At 30.0% G+C, this 21055-nt stretch overlaps 1 protein-coding gene across 1 annotated transcript in view; it reads left to right on the forward strand.

Annotated features, from left to right (window-relative positions):
* Positions 1–21055, forward strand: part of LOC129975525 (disintegrin and metalloproteinase domain-containing protein 10-like) — a 145365-nt gene that overhangs the window by 23885 nt on the left and 100425 nt on the right. The window contains exons 2-3 of the mRNA XM_056088615.1: positions 1595–1730; positions 5791–5909. Of these exons, the coding sequence (XP_055944590.1) occupies positions 1595–1730; positions 5791–5909 (255 nt within the window). The remainder of the gene's footprint in view (positions 1–1594; positions 1731–5790; positions 5910–21055) is intronic.

The raw sequence follows: 21055 nt of genomic DNA on the forward strand, positions 1-21055 counted from the left end.
AGAATCTATCAAGATAGTACCTAGCAAATCGAGCTTCGCTTGACAGTTTGTTTTCCTCGTAAAATTGTAAATAAAATCCTATTTTATGATTCTTTTAAAGTTATAAGCGAAATCTAATTTTAAGCCCTGATCCCTATGTCATGCTTGATACGCTTATGCAGGTCGTGTATTGAGCTAGGATAGCCTGGTTTGTAGGGCATAGGATTCGCATCCCTTGGGTTGTGAATTCGAACCTCGCTGGTCGAAGACTCTCCATTTTTATGGTGGCTGGTGCACGTATAAATCTGCCGTAGCCACAAAGTTCTCCAAGTCGAGATAATACCACTGGGGGGCCTGGATCAGAGGTGTTCTGATTCAGGTCGAAATTACGATGTGTGGATGAGTGAATGAAATGTATGAAGTCCATCCCATGAAAAGGGCTGTGACGTTTGAATAGCTAATACGTACTCTTGGCCCTATATGGCACTACTGACACAAGAGACGCTTAAAATCGCTGACTTCGTCAGCGGGCTTGTCTATGACAGGTGCCATAAGCAAAAACAACAACAGGTCATACATGACCACAAGTCAGTATTTAGTAATAAAAAAAATATTTTGTTTGTGTAAAATCGTATTTTTTCAGGAAAGATACCTATGTCGATAAACTTAAAAAGCAAAAACTTATCTAAATATGAAATTTGATCCAAATCGTTATATCTGTTTCCGAGATACAGAAATAAATTTAGATAAAGATACAGAATTAATCTTTTAAAGTTATAAGATACATTAAAATAATACATCTCCTATCATTTTCGTTTTAAATTAGAAATAGTCGGCGTTTGTGTGTTCAGAATTGGACAATGTTCCATAAAGTATTAAACAGAAATCTGAAATTAGAATGCAGTTTTTAAAAATCAGGCATTTCTCGAAATAACTCAAATTTTTAAATTTTAATGAATAGAAATATATTTTTGAAAATTATCGACGTATATTTTTTGATGAGTGACTTCTAACAAAAGGAAACGGATAATCATTGATTGATTTTTCGTCAAGGCACTTTGAAAAGGCAACTTAGAACCAAATAGCAGCGAACAAGAAAAAATGGAGAAAAACAAATCGAAACGAAAGCTAATCTTACATAACAGGAAATAAAAGAAAAAAAAAGGAGCATCCCACAATTGGCCAGGCGCCATTTGTGGGCTGCAACATTCGGAAGAACATCAACTCCTGCATCTCTCACTTACTGATTTTTTTTTGTTTTGTTATCGTTCGTTTTTGTTTTCTTTATTCAATGAATTGTTTATATGGAAAATAAATAAATAGCATTAAAAGCTGAAATAAATAAATAAGTTTTTACTAAAATTACAGTCTCTGCAACCCTAATGGCCTAACCCCAATTGATTATACAGTTGATACATCTTGTTTATAAGTATTTTGTAACATTCTTACATTACGTAATTAAATTTTAGTAATACAAAACAAGTGAAATGCATTTAGTGTTTTTATGGACTGTTTAACTCTTGTTCTCATGGACAAACTGAACTTTCAAAAACAATTTATAATTACGTAGCAATAAAGACTCTACGATATTGAATGCCATTTTTCTTTCTTTTAGCCCGAGTTTTAAACGAGTTCATTCTCCACTTTGAGCCCGTCTTCTTCGATCAGCTTTCCTTGAAAGATCAGCATCGTCGTTCTATTCGTTCACCTATGGACCGGTATTTTACCCTTCAGTTCACAGCTTTTAAAAGGTTTGTACAGACTTAACCGAGATAGTGAGTCATTTTTATTTCAATAAGAAGGAGATAATTTTTAAAATGTTTACGCTTCCGCCTTCCAGTGAATGTTCTTTGTTTCTATTTTCAAACAATTATTTGTTTTCGCTCTCATCTTAAGTGGGAAACTTTTGATACTAAGTGTTTCAATCGAATGATTTCTGTTTAAATAATTCTTTATTAACTTTAATTTTTTTCTCTCAGATGGAAAGTATTCTGGCCTTGTTTGAACGAAAAAATGATTGCTCTGCAGTGCACTGGATGTAACCGATTTATGCATAGACATTATTTGAGGACAAAGTTCTATGCGTTTTTTTGCAGAATGTCCATTTTTTTAATACTTTGCACTCAGAAAAGTAATTTGGTGCATAATTAATTACTTAATACAAGGTCTTGTTTATTTATCTGAAAAATAAATATATTTAAAATGAATTTCCCTGAAAAATTAACTTACATCTTCTTACCGCTCTGTAGGTATGTTTAGCAGACGAAATTTTTAAAAAATATATAAATAAAACATCAAAATAAGGCATCGTCTTGAATGGTGCTTGAGAGGAGTCATCCAAGTGCAAAAGGTTAAATTCTCAATGTTTACACTCCTTTCAAATAACGTCGGTTACAATCAAAATTTATTGGTAATAATTCATATCTTCATTTTTCCCCTCAGTTTTTAAAAGCCTTATATTTTATTCTTCAGTTTAAATATACAGTGAACTTTCTGTATATCGAACTTATATACAGTTCTGTTCATCGAATATTTCTGAGAATTCTTGGATTTTCAATTGAAAAATATGTTTTAAATATCGAATAAAATTTCTGTGATTCAAGTAAAAATGTTAGCATTAAAAATTATTGTAGGCTAAGAACCACTGCAGGCCGACCATAAGAAAATATATAAATTTTATAAGAAAAAAAAAACTTTCACCAATTTTTATTGTAATAGGATTTTACAGTAGAATGGAAATCATTTACGAAAAGTCAATTCACGCTTGCCAATAACATAGTAGCGTAAGGTATTCGCTAGCAGATCGATGAAAAAATATTTTTAATTTTATTGCTTAATAAATAAATTTGTAAAAAAAAATTCAAAGAATTATAAAATACAAGGAACACAATATGTATTTATAATAAATTATTAAAATGATTATTAGATGAAGTCTAATTAATTGCATATTTTAATATATTTGAATATTAATTATTTATTTAATTTATCATTTTATATCTTTTCCTTTAAAATAATAATTATTATTTCTATATTTGTTTGTTTATTATTATAATAATTCGATGCTTGTATGCAAATTTATATATATATGAACAAGGAAATCATTAATTAAAATTATATTTAATTTTTCAAAAAAATTATTACTTTTTCCTCATAAAATGCATTTAAAACCTTAAATAAATAATAAAATAATGTATTAATATGCTAATTAAGTTAAAATGTAAAGAGACGCGAAAATAAATTGACTAATTATTAAAAGGAGATCGCAGAACGTATAAATAAATCTGTGACTGGTGTGTGAGTTATATGCAATTTCTAGTTTTTGCTCTAAGATTTCATTTTTTAAGTGGTAGAGAGATTTTCACTTTTAGTTGTAGATTTCTTTTAGCCAGAATGGTCCCTAAATGGAAATTTGTAAACAATGATTTTTAATATAAGACGTAGAGATGAAAAATAATATCCGGTAATAAAATATAAAACTTCGACAATTACGGTATCAAATTTATTTTTAAAAGTCATTGTTCTTTGTACTTTAAAAAGATTAAATATCTTTTATAATTTAATTCCTTAAAGTTTTACTTAATCCATAAAATAACTATGCATTATTGTCTTTATAAAAAAAATGAAAAATTTTCTAAATATTTTTTTTTTTGTATATTGAAACTTTTATGCATATCAAAATTTCTATATATATGCGCTTTATACCTCGGATTTACTATAAATACCATTTAAATCGTCATAACGTCGCCATATTTGTTAATCTTTTAACTACTGACTACCTATAAGTTTTATTAATTTTATTTCATTTAACTTAAAAAAATATATAAATCTAATTATAAATTTGATGCAGCATAATCTAAAAGGGCTGATACCCCAATATATATGCTTTATATACAAGGTGGTTATAATTAAAGTTACCCTGTTTAGACCTACGTAGTGTCCACTCTAGTGGAGAGATGTCGAAGAAACGTGATATTTAGGTTGTATAGATCATGGGGAAAAGAAATCTGCAATAAAAAAAAAATAATTCAAATTTCGGCCGATAGATGGCGATTTTCATGTACGATAAAGGCCGTTATGCCAATTTAGAGTAATTTAAAAAGCCAGTACTCACTGCCGCAAAATCATTCTTCGCCATGTCATTAGAGAAGAAAGGAAGAGCTTTACTGATAAAGTTGTTTTATCAGAACAGCATTTGTCAGCTGCACTGCGAAGATATCGGCGCTTGAAAAACTGACAGAAAGGGCCTAAAAGGGACTAAAGGGCTTTGAAAAAGATGATTAGTAAATTTGAAGAGACTGGAGAGTTGAGTGTGGTACAAGGAAGAGAACGGAAACGGATTTCAAATAAAACTGCGAAAGATGTCGCTCTTGCCGTGTCGAAAGAGCGTCTGATTCGTAATATTCTTCATCAAGTGCTCAAGCGGTGACACGTGATTTATTCCTCCCTTGGTCTACAGAACGAAAAGTCCTTCGCCCATTGTAAAGTGATATCCATACACATCCATCATGTGCAAGCGCTGAACCCTGCAGACCCGGAGAAACGAAATCAATTTGCTAGAATTTTTTACCCAGAATAGCCGTTGACAATTCATTGCCTTGGAACATTTTGTGGTCGGGCGACGCTCATTTTACCCTAGGCGGAGCAGTTAATACTCAGAACTGTCGCATATGGGGTAATGCAAGTCCTAATGATGTGCATGAACAGTCTCTACATCCTGATTACATTAGTGTATGGTGTGGTTGTACTGCTGATTTCATTCTTGGTCCCTTTTTTTTTGAGGAGAACACGCCTCATGGCCCTCAAAGGTGTTCCGTTACGGATGACCGTTACCGCTACCTTCTTCAGCAGCAAGTCATTCTTGCGTTACAAGAACGAGAATGTTTAGGGACTACTGTCTTCATGCAAGATGGTGCACCACCTCACATTGCTCAACCAGTGACGCCATTGCTTCGTGCCCATTTTGAAGATCAAGAAATTTTCCAACTGCCTGGCCTCCGCGTTTTCCGGACTTGAATCCCTGTGATTTCTGGTTATGGGGATTCCTGAAAGATCTTGTCTATGGAGGAAGCATACGGACTCTGCTTGAATTGAAAGCAAGTATAACACGTCATGTTGCTGAAATTGATCGAGAAACCCTTCGTGCCACTGTTGAACACGCCATAACACGCTTTGACATGTGCTTGACGAAAATGGAATGAACATTGAACATATATTGCAATTAATAAAAGTTTTTAACTTTCAAATTGTGTTTTTTGTTTTTCATGCGTCGCCTTCTCACCTGGCGATTGAAATTTGAACTGTTTTTTTTTATTGCAGATTTTTGTTTCCCATGATCCGTACAACCTAAATATCAAGTTTCTTCGACATTCTTCCACTAAAGCGGACTCTACCTAGGTCTAAACAGGGTAACTTTAATTATAACCACTCTGTACTATAAATACTATTTAAATCGTTATTATATCACTATATTCGCTAATTATCTTGCTCTATTGACTGTAATATTATTTATTTTCGGCAAATACAAATACAAATTCGGCGCAGCATGATCTAAAAGGGTCGTTTCGCCAATAAGTCCCAAACAAAACCTTACCACATAAATCTAATTTTCGTGCCTTTATCGCTCTCATTCTTAATGGATTTAAAGAAAAGCTCTCCTCTGTCAGCCACAGAGCTGCACTGAAAGAAAAGGCAGCGGCGGAATCGACGTCTTAGAGATCATTTAATCAATAGGGGAGATTTCCAAGAGTTTCTATTTATAGTTCCATTCTCTCCTTTCTTCTTTTTCTGATCAAATTCTCCTTTCTTTTCTAGGGTATTCCGTCTGAAATTGAAACGAGACACTTGGGTGTTCGCCGAAAATACCAAATTCGAAAATTCTAATTCAACCGTCCATTACGATAAAGCTCGCGTGATCTCTGGATACGTTGAAGGTCGGTACTCCTAGAATGTATTTTTAGTTTTTAGAATGTATATCGATGCATGCTTCTTTTTTTTCTATTTGCAGGATCTGGGATGGCTTACCATTGAATTTTTTTTTCTAGTAACTTGAAATTTCAATGATGAAGTCAAATATTTAATTGCCTTTTTGTCTAGTTGCAAGTGGCGCTGTTTGACTAATTCATTTTTAAGAAAATGGAAAATTGTAGTTCATTAAAGCATTAATGCAATTTTTAGAATGCAGTAAAGTATCTTTGATACGTCTTTCATGGGACTAATGCAAAGTAACATATGAATGAAATATATATGGAAGCGGAATTTTGTTAAACAACTTTAGATGACTTTTTTGTTACTTATACAAATTCAATTAAAAGTAATAATTTTAATATAGTTTTAGCACATTACTAAATGGTATTAAAATAAACCAGCAGAAGTGGTTTCCCCAAAACTTTCTCGCATATTCTCTAATAAACTTGTCATGCCAGAGAACGCCTTACATGACACTGGCGTACAATAGTTACGAAACATTAACTTTTGGCGTGGATTTAGCATTTTTACTGAGTCTATCGGGTCATACCTGGCGAGTTATTTGGCGATTAATCCATGGCATGCGTTAATAGTATCCAAATATGAAATTTGTGTTGTAGACACATCGAAACAAAAATGTGTCATAAAATTGAACTTGTAATTACAAAATATCGTGCCAAATTTTATATAGTTAGTCACTGCGTTTTCGAGTTATCAAGTGTACATGTTTTTGAAAGTACAGGCAGTCAAACCGTTATTGGATTTGGCTGCAAATTTGACAAGTGTCTATACTATACATGTTAAATCTGCGTACCTAATTTTATCTATCTAACTCTTTTCGTTTTGTAATTATTGAGTTAATTTCTATTCGTACATCCGGAGAAAGATACTTCCTCTGAACAGATTTCACTCAAAATTTGACAGAAATCTGCAAATTTGGTACAAAGACCATATACCAAATTTCAAACGTCCGTCTCAAAGCCGTTTTTAGTTAATTTTGTCACAGACAGACAGACTGACATTTTCCAAAACTGTGTTTTTCGAACACAGTGTGCTCTAAAACATGGAGATGTGTCAAAGTTTTGTGTTCGAATTTCTTGGCGATTACTGTATTTTCTCTGTACTATAGAGAATAAATAAATAATAAAATTTACGTAATAAGTTTTTAAAATTAAAAATTTATCGTAAACATGGGAAAAATTGCTAATAATGCATTTTTTTTAAAAAAAATTAGGCAATTTATTTGCATGAAGATTGAATTTAATTTTAAAAAAATTTAATTGCACTCTGATGTGCTAATTTTCTCTGAATGTCAAGAATAATATTTTGAATCGAATAAAGTTCATTGATACTTTTGTTCACTATTATTTTCACAAAAAAATAAGTCCAGAGTCCAATGGAGTCCATCTTGTTTCTAAATAAAGATGAAATAATTTTTTTCATTATCACTTGAATGAACTCCAAACAATTTTTTTGTTGATTCACCAATTGTGAATAATTCCGAACAATTTTTTTGTTGATTCACCAATTGTGAATAATTCCGAACAATTTTTTTGTTGATTCACCAATTGTGAATAATTCCGAACAATTTTTTTGTTGATTCACCAATTATGAATAATTCCGAACAATTTTTTTGTTGATTCACCAATTGTGAATAATTTCGAACAATTCTTTTGTTGATTCACATTTGTGAATAATTCCGAACAATTCTTTTGTTGATTCACCAATTGTGAATAATTCCGAACAATTCTTTTGTTGATTCACCAATTGTGAATAATTCCGAACAATTCTTTTGTTGATTCACTAATTGTGAATAATTCCGAACAATTCTTTTGTTGATTCACCAATTGTGAATAATTCCGAACAATTCTTTTGTTGATTCACCAATTGTGAACAATTCCGAACAATTTTTTTGTTGATTCACCAATTGTGAATAATTCCGAACAATTCTTTTGTTGATTCACCAATTGTGAATAATTCCGAACAATTCTTTTGTTGATTCACCAATTGTGAATAATTCCGAACAATTCTTTTGTTGATTCACCAATTGTGAATAATTCCGAACAATTCTTTTGTTGATTCACCAATTGTGAATAATTCCGAACATTTCTTTTGTTGATTCACCAATTGTGAATAATTCCGAACAATTCTTTTGTTGATTCACCAATTGTGAATAATTCCGAACAATTCTTTTGTTGATTCACCAATTGTGAATAATTCCGAAGAATTTTTTTGTTGATTCACCAATTGTGAATAATTCCGAACAATTCTTTTGTTGATTCACCAATTGTGAATAATTCCGAAATCATGATATCAGCTTCACAATCCGCATGCACCTTAAAAACGTGTACACAATCACGTACATCTATAATGGGCGGCGAAAACGATGTATTTCTGAGGCATGTTCGTTATCATTACAATGATAACGAATGAATCGGAACTAGGGCGAAACCACGTACAAAGGAAAAAAATGTATAAACTATGCCTATTATAGTTATAAATCAGCTGAATAATCTAAACTAAAATAATTCAGATTATTTTGCAACATAAAAAGATGAAATCTTTTTAGCAAATATCTTTGAAGCATTCAATGAAACCTGCGGACCAAATCTAAACTACAGAGATGTTTCTATTTATTTCAAACATCTTTAGTGTGAAATACAAATTACGATTGGATGAAAATTATCTACCAATTTTTGTGGAACTGAAATAAACATTTTTCATTTGTCGATTTTTTTACCTTGTAGCCACGTAAATTATTTGTTTCTTTTTAATAGCAAATGTCTGGAAAGAAAAAAAAAGTAAAATAAATATACAGTCAAACTTGTTTTTGTGCGATATATAAGGATTGCATGAAAGAAATCTCACATGAAAAATATTCGGAAACTACACAAACAGCAATAACAAATCATTTTTTACAACATAAGAAATAAATTTTTTTTTAATTTTGTGAAAAGGGACCGCATAAAAAAAAGTCTCACTTAGAAAATTCTGTCCAAGATTTATGAAATAATGAGAAAGTGCTTTACAAATAAATAATTAAATTACTCGCCGAAACATTTTTTCAAAAAATTTAATTTCTCATTTTAAACATGGAGAAATTTTTAAACTGAACATAGTTCAATACTCCTCGCCGTAATTAAAAATGTGTATCCTCTTGTGATGAACTGATTCAAAATCTCTTTCATTATTTGAAAATATTAGATTTGATTTATTTTTGGAATGTATTATTTATTTTATTTCGGAATATTGGAATTAATTGGCCTGATATGTGCATACATTGTATATCATATTCATTGTATTAGTATACATATGTATACTGATATAAAATATTACAACGGTGTTATAATGCAAACACCGTTGGAATTCGTACATCTCACAAAATAAATCGAATAATAAAAATCACGAAATAAACCGCACAAAAATAGGCTTGACTGTAATGGGTTCCCTGAAACAATGCGGGCTTCGTTCAACATCAGAGGAAATTGTGAAAATAATGTTGGATCTTATAAAACCACTTTATTACCTATAGATTTGTTTTATAAATTATTAAATTGTTTTTTAAAATATTTTTTATGTCTTTCTTTTTATATACCAGAACAGAATTCTGTCACATGGTGAAATGATCTATATTACAGAAAGAATGAAGAAAAAGTATTCAGAGGTTATTTTCTTTATTTTTTTAACTCTTATTGTTAATGGCTTTTTCGTTATAGAAGAACTGCTGCTACGCCAAACGATTTGATATAGACCAAATTCTGCGGATATCTAGCCAAACTCTATTGTAAATAATAATATTGTGCCTCTACAAACGATCTGGTACAAATTCTGTACCATCACCCATTAAAATATCATTTCTGTAGCTTAATCAGTTTTTCCTTCCTTTGTCAGTTCATAATTGTACTGCTTTGTCCTATCGTATCCCTCAATATGTTACTGCTAAATTAATCTTGTCCATTTGTGTGGTTGTTAGTGCTCTAAAGGCTACACCGTTTGACCTACAGCTACCAGATTTCGCATATATATACTTTGGAGAATGAAAATATGTACATCAAACGATTTTTTGGGGGGATTTCAATTAGAATTTTAATTAAAAGTAAGCAAACTTTTGGTGTTTTTCTATGATAATTTCTGAAGATATTACAATGCAAAAGTAATTTTTAGATTATCTTAAAATTTAAAAATTCTTTTTTCACTGATACCAATTTTTATGGCATATAATTTTTTCCCCTTATATTTAATCATTTTTAAAAGATATTTTAAACATATTTTCAAGCAAGAATGCAAAGATGCATTAAAGATTAAACGCATCGTGAACAATAATACAAAGACATATGAATTCTGGAAGAACACCATAGTTATTAATAAAAACGCTACTGAAGTTACAGATAATTTTTTTTTTTGTTCTTGCGACAATCTAAATTACTATTGATATTAATATAAAAAAATAATGAAATGTGCAAAATTGTGAAATATAACTTGTCCTTCAAACAAATCGTTATTGACAAAGCAGACTTCAGGAAAGTAATCAATATATATTTTAATTTTGAGTAGATCTGTAAAAGCTTTAAAGTGATATACTTATAATAAAAACAATGCTGTGTTTTTCATTAGAAATTAAATTACAATGTTAAAATATCAAAAATAGCAAAGTGTATCCATTTTTTTACAAATTTTAACGAAGCTGACAGAAAACAAGAGAAATGAATATTAAAATTAACAAAATGGCGTAAGACTTGTAAAATTATCTTTCAAAATTTGAACTTTAAAAATGTTTTGCTGAAGGAGCCATTAAGACCAAGTTATTTAAAATATTTAATTGAAAATTTTAGTAATCATTTATCCAGGCAAACCAGCTAGTCACCAAAGACTTGTTAATTGATAATAAAGAAAAGAATAATAGATTGCGTTCCAACCAATCATGTAAAACGACAAACTTCATCTTTCGGTGTTTTGAAAAGAGGTTAAGTACAGAATGTCCGATCCAAAGATATTTGAAAATAAGAGTTCATAATAAGAGACCTTTACTTGATGAATTCTAAATTTAAGTTTCAACTCCTAAGAGTTTTTTGTGGATTCGTAGAACTCTGTAATAGCTATAGTAAACATCGTAGTACTATGTAGATGCTGAAGAGAGTAATCGTTTTCTTGCTAGGCGTTTAACAGAATTTTGTGGTATTTTAAAATCAAATGCTTCTGCAATAGTTTGTTTCAACTAATTTAAATCTCATTTTTTTGTGCATGCACAGTTATTAATTGTACTGTACTAAAAAATGTGCAATGGTGGTACATCCGGAAATGTTTTCCACCTGCTAATTTATGATAGGTGTGTCAGTGATGCAGAAACAGCTTAAAGCCGTCGATAAGGTATCTACGCGAATAATAATAATTATTATATTTATGGTGAAAATCACCTTGAATATGTTACTTATAGACAACGTATCCTTTTCATTACTAATTAGACGTGTTCTAACAACAGAAACCAATAATTTGAATCCAGTATTGTCCTCTTTCTCCCTCCCAGCCCCCCCCCCAAAAAAAAAAGAAAAATTCAATTTTATATTTTGAAATTTTAACCTTTTGTAATATATCGATTAAAATTGTTGCTTACCATGAGTTCTCAAATAAAGTTTCAGATTAGAAGGCTGTTGTTTCAAGATTCCGTTTGTACGCAAAATCCATACAATAGGTCTTGCCTCTATGGAAATTTAGAGGAGCTTAGTTGTTATTTTCGCCATTTAACTATGTTTTAAAAGTATGGTCTGTACCAAAATGCATATCTAGTTTCAAAATGATGTTAATCAAATTAAACTGTGGTTTCAAATATATTCTTATATATTACTAGACACCTTTGACGACCAGCTGGTTCGCAGGAATACAGATTGTATTTCATTTCAATTGAATCTTTTATGCATAACATGATGTTCCTGATTCTTCCCAGAATGAATTTTTAATATTAAATGTGTAATTTTTTATTTCATCTGTTCCTGTTAATTGTGTGTAAGAACATATCATATCTAATCAATTCCAATAACATCATTGCATAGTAAAAAAACGTAGTAATTTGTATAATCCATTATATCCGCTAATTCGGATATTCAATAATTGCGCGTTGTTTTTAATAGTAATCTAATTTCACTTTTTGATTTCTTATTTAAATTGCATTTTTTATCTTCTAACAGGGGAAGAAAATAAAATGATTAAAAGTTTGATGAAATAATAAAAATAGTTTGAATTCCGTTACTAAAAGAAAATTTATTATTGAAAACTATTAAAAAAAGAATATTTTTTAAAAATTGCCAAAATTCAGGAAAATTTTATACTGAAATATAGATTAATTTTGTTCAATAATATTTTCGAAAGTTATCACAGAAAAATGATAAGATCACAATTAATTTTAAAATAATTAAATTTTAAAAAAATGCGCGCACAAATTTTCTTTTATTATTATATTTATTATTAATAAAAACAAACTAGTTATATATTTTTAAAATTTTTAATTAAGTTTTTAAAATTGCTTAGGGAGTACTAGTTAACTTTAATCACATTGACAAAACAGTTATTTTCCCGAAACAAACACGGCTATAAATAAAAAAAGAACGCGATAAAAATCTATATTGGGTAAATTTCCTGTATTGGAAATGCTGTTCTCGGAACATTTTCATCGAGTGTTGGATTCTGTATACTTCATATCAGTCTTTATTTACTGCGCGTGCTTTTTTTTCTTTACCATTTCTGAAAACGTCGATATATCTTTATCTCTTCCTTCCACCACAGGGATGCACCTATCGCTCAGTTTTCTTTTTTAAACAAATATAGATAGAAAAAAAAGATGATGGGGAGGGGAATATAGGGGCAGAGAAAACGCCGGAGAAAAACGATCACTGTCACTAGATCGCAAATTTGTTTCTGCGCCAAGAAGTTGGCTTAATCCTGTCTCTCATCTCTTCTCGGTGCTTTTTTGTCCCCTTTTTTTATGAGTTATGGAGTGAAGACTGGGAAATCATTTTTCTCCCGCTCTCGCTATCTCATCGAAGAGTCGTACGAGTCCGGCTTTATTTTGATTTACTGAGACGAGCAGACGATTGAAAAATGCTTGCGGAAATCTCCAATGACAGCAGACGATTTTTTAGTGGCACTTCGGCGACCGCTGCGGAGTATTTGAGCATAAGCTTATGGCAGTTCAGCAGAATTGAATGGCAACAGAGAAAAATTAAGAACGCATTAATTGATTGTTTTTATCCTTTTGTTTTAGGTAGTTGAAATACTTTTTCTTTTTATATATATATGCCGTAAACTTTCGATTAATCATAGAGTAATCGATTTTCGGATATTCGTGAAGTATTCTTAATTTTCTTGATACAATAATGCTTATAGTCTGGCATACTATTTGTTAAGTGAGACTTCATGTTGTCATTCAATTCACATTCAATATCGCCCTAACGTACATTTGTATATATTTAGTTTTTAGAAAAATGAGAAATATTGTAAAAAAATATTAAATATATTTTTAAGAATGCATTGCAATCTGAGAAAAAAAATTATGCGGAAATTAAAATTAATATAATTGAAAAACTTTTCTTTTAAAATTTTAAAATGGTATAGAAATGGTTGTTCTATAATAATATGCTTCGAACTACTCGGGAAAAAACGTTAAATTACGATTAATTTTTAATTAAAAAAGGGCTGTACTAATGAGCTTTTACTTTTCAAGTGCCAAATTTAGTTAGTTTTAGGCTTAAGGCTATTCTATGCAGCCATAGAATGATTTTTGGTTCAAGCATTTCTCAATTTACTGTTCTTATCCGACATATAAACATTATCATGTTAAAAGGGTAAAAAAGAAAAAGAAAAGTGATTTGGTTATGAAATATAATAGTTGCATGTGATGGATGAATCGATATATAAGCAGCTAGCTGTCAAAATCTGGATTACTTCTTTGAATTCCCATCTTCAATGATCGGCAAATAAAGCAAGCTCTATTACGGCTATGTAATGCATAAATGATTGCAAACGATTTTTTTTTATGCTAAGCCATTATTGTGGCAAATCAATAAGCATTTCCGATTATTTATTTTTCCTGTTTATTTGTACCATTTTTGTTTAGTAATTAGAAAATAATCTAGAGTTTGTTATGTTAGTATGTGTTCCTTGGTGTAAATTAAATAATTCACAACGATGGCTTCTGATTCTTCTCAAAGATGGTTTTTGATTCTTTATTCTCAAAGATGGCTTCTGATTTTTTAATTCTTAAAGATGGCCTCTGATTCTTTATATTTTAAGTCATTTTAAATTGAAATAATATTTTAAGTTAGTTATTTTTAGGAAATGAGTATTTTGTCGATAAGTTGAATTTTTGAATATTTGTCTGTATATTAAAGCAATTTCAAACTTCTATTTTTTTTTTTTCGATCACTGATGGAAATAATCGAATATTCGGGTGTTTTTAAATACTTTTTGAAGAAACGCACGCACGGGTGTTTTTGAACACTTTGAAAGTTCAAACGCATTTTCAAAATTTTTAGACTAAATTGCTGTATGTAAATTCAAGATTTTTTTTAAAAAAAAATCTGAATCACAATATGGTAAGCCCTTAAAATGTTTTAATTCCATATAACACTCATTTTATTGTAAAGAAAATTTATAATTTATTTGCTGTTTTGTTTAATAAATATTATTATCCATTTATTTAATTTCTTTCTTTCATTATATGCATGTTGTATTTTATTTTGAAATATTATTTTTATTTGTTTTTTTAATAATAAAGATATTTTATTTTATTTTTGTGTTCATTTATTTTATGTTAATTCTGTTTGTTTTCAACACACACACTCAATAAAAATGATTATATTTTAATCAAACACAGAAATGTGTTTAAAAAAATTTTTTTTAAAGAAATAAGTGAAGATTATTTCACCAATAGAAGACATTTCAGCATCATATAATTAGTATTTTTATGAAAGAAATTAAAATCTATTTATTCTATCTAAATTTTATTGCGACATGGATGGAATTCAGAATCAAAAGCAGTGAGCTAATGAATATGAGACCTAATCTTCACTCGAAGCAGAAAGCTGACGAACTATAAATTTGTGCCATTGATTCATTGGATAATTGTACCTCTGGCATAGTTTGGATTATGTCGGACGCAGATATATTCCAATAAATACGAAATCGTAAAATTGGAAGCCTGATAATCAATCCACGCTATTTGGAATGGCAACGCAATAAATGTCCCTAATTAGTTTTTCAGTGGCGTAGACAGGATAAAGATAATTGCATACTAATTTTACTCCACGCCAAAGCCATTTTCCAATATGAAAATCTTTCAGAATCGGTATGGAGTGGGAGCCATATATCCAATCTATCATAGCTTCTATCAATCTATACCATTTGGAATGGCAGTGCAATCTATAAAGTCAGTCACAGAGTCCTTGTCACATAAAACCGATATTTCCCAACCAAAACCAATTGCCAATGTGGAAGTTTTTCAATACCGGTATGGATTGGAAACTAAATATTCAGTATATCATAATTTCTATCGATCCACGCTCTTTGGAATAGTTGTGTGATAAATTTCCTTGATTAGTTGTTCAGTGGCATAGTCCTGATAAAGCTAGTGCCAAATTAATTACATATCGGGGAAATATGATATCCACAAACAAAACCAACTGTCAATGTGAAAATCTTTCAATATCGACTCGGATTGAAGGATGGATATCCAAATTCCATCAGTCCATGCCCCTGATTAATTGTTCAGTGGCGTAGCCAAGTTATAACCAATTGCAAGCTAATTCCACTTCACTCTAATCCGACACCCCAAGCCAAACGAATTGTCAATGTGAAACTCTTTCAATATCGGCGTGGAGTGGATGGTTGGATGTTCAAATTTTCATCAATCCACGCCATTTGGAATGACCGTTTGATGAATACGAGGAGAATGGGGGGGGGATTGTGCTCGTGTAAAGGAAGTATCATATTCTACAAGAATGGATGGGGTAAAAAATAATGGAAAAGTATGGCGTGAACTTTTATAACAATTCTAAGTGGGCCATGGTAAGGATTTTTTTACTAGAATCGTGGCAAAGGTAAATGGCGTCGGCCTTCAATACAATTTCTTTACTCCCTCTTTCTTTCTCTTTCAATAGGAACTTGCAGACAGTAATATTTTGTCTCCGTGACCCTTCCTAAGCATGGAGCATTTATATCTCTTTGTCTTCCTTTTCGGGAGTATACAACAGATGCTGTACCTCAAAAGTATTCTGTAGTTTGTTAGATAATATGATGTTATCAACGTCCCCTAGCCTTTATTCTATACATATCTGGTCAATTTTTATTTTATTTGAAAGATCACAATGTTTAGACTCATCATCAATGGCCGCCTATCTCCCCGTCTTTCCTTGTCTAGAGACAATGAAAAGTAAAACCATGGCACTACTGCTAACACTGTAAGCATCAAAATAAAATTTTCGGACAATTCTGAGAAAAACAGAGTGGGATTAACAAAAGCAAAGTTATCTAGCAAACAAACATTGAAGGTAAATATCGAAGCTCGTGATATTACTTTAAAGAGCACGCGACGGGATCTAACTACCGAATATCGATATCATTATAATACTTTGCCCATTACTGATTATATTGATTTTGTTGAGCAAATAAATGTTTCACTTAAAGTTCCTGTTTCTGAATTAGTTTGAATTTGCTGAAGTAATCATTTTTCTTTTAACTTAGTACAATTGAGGCCTTGCTGAAGGCTGTACAAAAATGGCACCGATATTGACCCTGCCAAGGTTGCAAAAATGACATTGACAAAAAATTATGTAAGAGTCTGCTACGTAAATAAATAAAAAAAATCGTTTTTTTTTTGTTAAGATTTAAGAATAAGCCAGAATATCATAGATTAAAAATAACAGATAGACCAAAAGTATTTTAAGAAACGGGAAAAAGTTATTTACTGCCGAGATATTTTGTAATTTATGGTCTGTATTATTTTTGATCAACATAACGATATTATTTTCTAAAAATATATAATTTTAATGCTCCTGCTGACAAAATTATAAAATTTTTGAATCTTTGTGGAAAAAAAAATATAGAAAGATTGTTATTTAGAAGTGACTATAAAGGGCGTGACAACTGAAGCAAAATGTAGCAAGTGGGAGGGGAAGGGATAACGCACAATCACCTCAGTACAGCCACTATACTCTGTATTTTCTGTAGGAGATTCAAGGTCATATTTTCTACCTCGTTATTGGTTGTCTGGTACCAGTAACGCGGTAGAAAATGTGACCTTGAACCGCCTACAGAAAATACACAGACTATAGTATGCTAAAAGACTAAGTAAAAAACTATCTAATGAAATCATATTCACTGTTTTAAGCTTTAAATTGTTGAAAAAAAAAAAGGGGATGTTGAACAGAAATTATATACAAGGTGGTCGTTAAATTTCTTTTAAGCCCTTTAAATTCAAAAATTCGTCTCGTATAGACAGGGAAGTAACGTGTGCCTACAGTAAAGTGACTACGTTGAATTTATAGAGACAAGTTGCAGCGCCCCTAGCATCGAAATAAGAAAGTTACAAAAAGTAACTAAAAAAATCGATCGATAAAAAGATCGATCGAAAAGTTCAGTAAAAAAAATGTACAGCATATCGTAATAGAAACAAAGGAAAAAGCTGCATGATGTTATGTTTAAAATTGGAGATGATGTTTGCAATTAAAGTTATGAACTTTCTGTGATTTGAAAAACGGTTCATTTTAAAACTGAAAAATGTAATTTGCGATAATTCCATACAGTTTTTACGAGTTAAGCAACTGCGAGGCGGAAAAATAAGCAAAGGGAAAATTAAACAAAAAAAAAAAAAAAAAAAAAAATAAAATCTCTAAACATTTTTTTTTAAACGCACTCGAGAGGGAGGATACCGAGAATACATTTTTCAATTTTTGGTTGCTCCCTTTTTCAAGTCACTTTTTCCTATGTGTTTATTATGGCATAGCGTACATTTTTCTAACTGCATTTCTTGACCGATCTCATTCATTCTTGGTAACTTCTTTATTTAACTGCTAGGGATGCTGTAACCTGTTTTAAGAAATTCAACATAGTCACTTTACTGCAAATATCTATTACTTTCCTGCTATACGAGACACCATTTTGAATTTAAAGTGCTTAAAAAAGTATGCAAATATTGTCAAAGTATGCCTGCATCGGTCTACCAGTTTTTGAATAACGATTCTTAAAAGCAGAAGCAGAAAATAGAATCCATAATCTTCTTTGATTAACTTTATCCAGCCATGCTAACCTCGTAACTTATTAGATTATTGGCTGGCTTAAAAGTATAAGCGAAAGATAAAGAAAATTAGTTGTTATTATTATTATTATAGTTATTATGCCACAAATAGTCTGAGATAGCCACAGTACCAGGAAATACAGATGTCTGGAGCCTAAGCTTAGAGGTTGGTGAGAAGGCAAATGGTAAAATTTAATTTAGTTAGTTACAAGGCGATGGGACCACAATAAAAATGGATTTATTTATCCAAGCAAAAAATATCTGGATTAAAAAGAAACCAATCTGAAACGGATATGGGTAGAGGAAAAGACTATTTTTAAAATTAAAATGGCAATACCTATTTATACCGATAATTAAACATTTTAATTAATAGCACTAATGCACAGTAAATAAAATTAATAAATTAATTTTAATTAAATTTTTCAATAATTTCAGTAATTGATGAATTTTAATAAGCAACATTCTTATTATAAAATTTCAATATATATATAGACACGCATACATCCCATGAAATATAGTCAAAAATGTTTTTTCAGAAGGAAGTTGCGTTTTTAAATCAATACAATGAAAAAGTTTGTATTGTTTTTTACTCAATATATTTTAATCTTTTTTAAATTAGAAATTAAATTTCGATTAAAAACAGTATTAAAAAGCATTTTATTCATTATTATATTTTGATTTAAAATGAACAGTATAAAAGTCTTTAAAAATAACATTTATTTTTTAAAAAGAAACTCTTCAAAATGAAGAGTACATTCGAGCCAAGCATGTTCAAAATTATTTTTAAAAATCAGGAACTTTTTTATTGTTTTTTTAAAAAATTAATTTTAAATTGCAGATCAGAATTCTTCTTATCAATTAAGACATTAAAATATCACACATCTACGCTCACTGGGAATAAAAAGTAAAATAGGATTCAGATATTTAGTTACAAAAACTATTCAGACATAGGATTTTATCCTATGTCTGAATCCTATAAACATAGGATTTTTTAAAAAAAGTTTAAGGCATGACTATGAAATAATCCAGGTAGGCTTAAAGGAAGGTATTCTAATATTATGTTAGTTGGATGTTCAAAAACTTCGAATTATTCATTCATTTTAATATAATGTAAACAATGTTTTTCTGATATTCTCTGAAATGAATGATAATACGAATTAAAAAAAGTTTGAATCAACATCTATTACACTTTTTCAAAATTAACCGTTTTCAAACCACTGAGTTTAGAAATATTAGCATTACAATTTTATTGTTTTAATAATAAAGCAACGAAGCTAGTCACATGTCTCCGTGGTTCGTTGATAAGACATCGGACTGCGGGCAAAGAGATTGCTGGTTCAATCCTCACCAAATAAATTTGTTATTTATTTATTTATTTTCCTTTCAGCTCTTCCAGAAGTTTCTGGAATATTCCATTATTATAATTTCCTCAGAATCTTTGTACGTCATTTCCTCTTCAGTTAGTTCTAGGAATGTTCTAGAACATTCTATATCTGTATATAAGAGTTTGCTTTATAGTAACCGAGGTCTTTGGTTTACTTTAAATAAACTGATATTGTTCTACGAGTGTTCTCTTCCTTAAGCCTATAAACGTGACAATAATATAAAAAATAAGTTATGGAACTTAAAATATTATGTCATGAATTACATCCTGGTATTAAAAACGAAACATTTGCTTATCTCAATTTGAAGCAATGATAATTAAAAACTTTAAAGAAAAAAGTTTACAAAATAACTTTATTATTTAAGCATTCGAAAATATTTTATTTCACAACGCTTATTAAATTTCCATTGAAACTCTGCAAAACTCCTTCGAAACATAGAATTGTTGAATCCCATTTATTTTTGTCAAATATATTTGGGTTGGAATTCACAAAATCTCTGGCATTTGATCCAATTTTATTTCCTTAAAAATGAAGAGAATTTTTGCTCTAATAAGCTGGAATAAAGGGAAACGTTGACGTGAAATAATGAATAAATTTAATAAAAATATCGGAATTGTTTCATATCGGATTTAAGGAATATTATTTTCTTTGAGCTTGACATGCTTTGTCTTCCGAAGAAACGACTCCGTTTCGTAAATCTTTTTACGGTTGCCAATTCTCTTTATTCGCTTATCTTATTTTTCGTTGAGATTTCTAAACGCAAATAATTACAAAAGGTAAAAAATGGCTCATGACTTTTATTCCATCTTGATCACGTACTGATCTTTAACAATTTATGTGTATATTTATTTCAGTTTTCTGGTATATGAAGCAGAAGAAATAATATTGTAAAAATGGCCAAATAATTGAACCAAAAGATTTTGATGATTTTCTACCTTAGGGAAGCATATACAGTACATATTTTCTCAATTTTTACAGATTATTATATGATTCACAGCCCATATCCATTTCAATGTATGTTATTCTTTATATCTATTACCGTTAAAGTATATAATGCAGTTATTTCATAGAATACCTAGTTATTCCATGAAATAACAGATCGTGTCCGTTAAAGTGTGTAATATGTTATTAATTTGACACTTTATTCTTTGTAACTAGTTATTCTTTGAAATAACTAGGTATTCTATAAATTAACTAATGAGAGACAGTTAAAGTGTAAAATAAACAATTTATCTAAAATGAAATTAAACTAATGATAGACAATTAAAATGAAAAAGAAGCAATTTATCTAATTTATGCAGCGTATAAATGGTATTTATAGAAACGTACCATAAAATCATTTGTTACAACAAGGATTACTAAAATGACACTTGGAATTACAAAGAACATTATTTCTAAAACAAAAACATTTTTTATTTCTAAAACAAACAAACAAAAACATAAA

The sequence above is a fragment of the Argiope bruennichi genome, chromosome 1, assembly GCF_947563725.1.
Source record: "Argiope bruennichi chromosome 1, qqArgBrue1.1, whole genome shotgun sequence".
NCBI classification, from domain to species: Eukaryota; Metazoa; Arthropoda; class Arachnida; order Araneae; family Araneidae; genus Argiope; species Argiope bruennichi.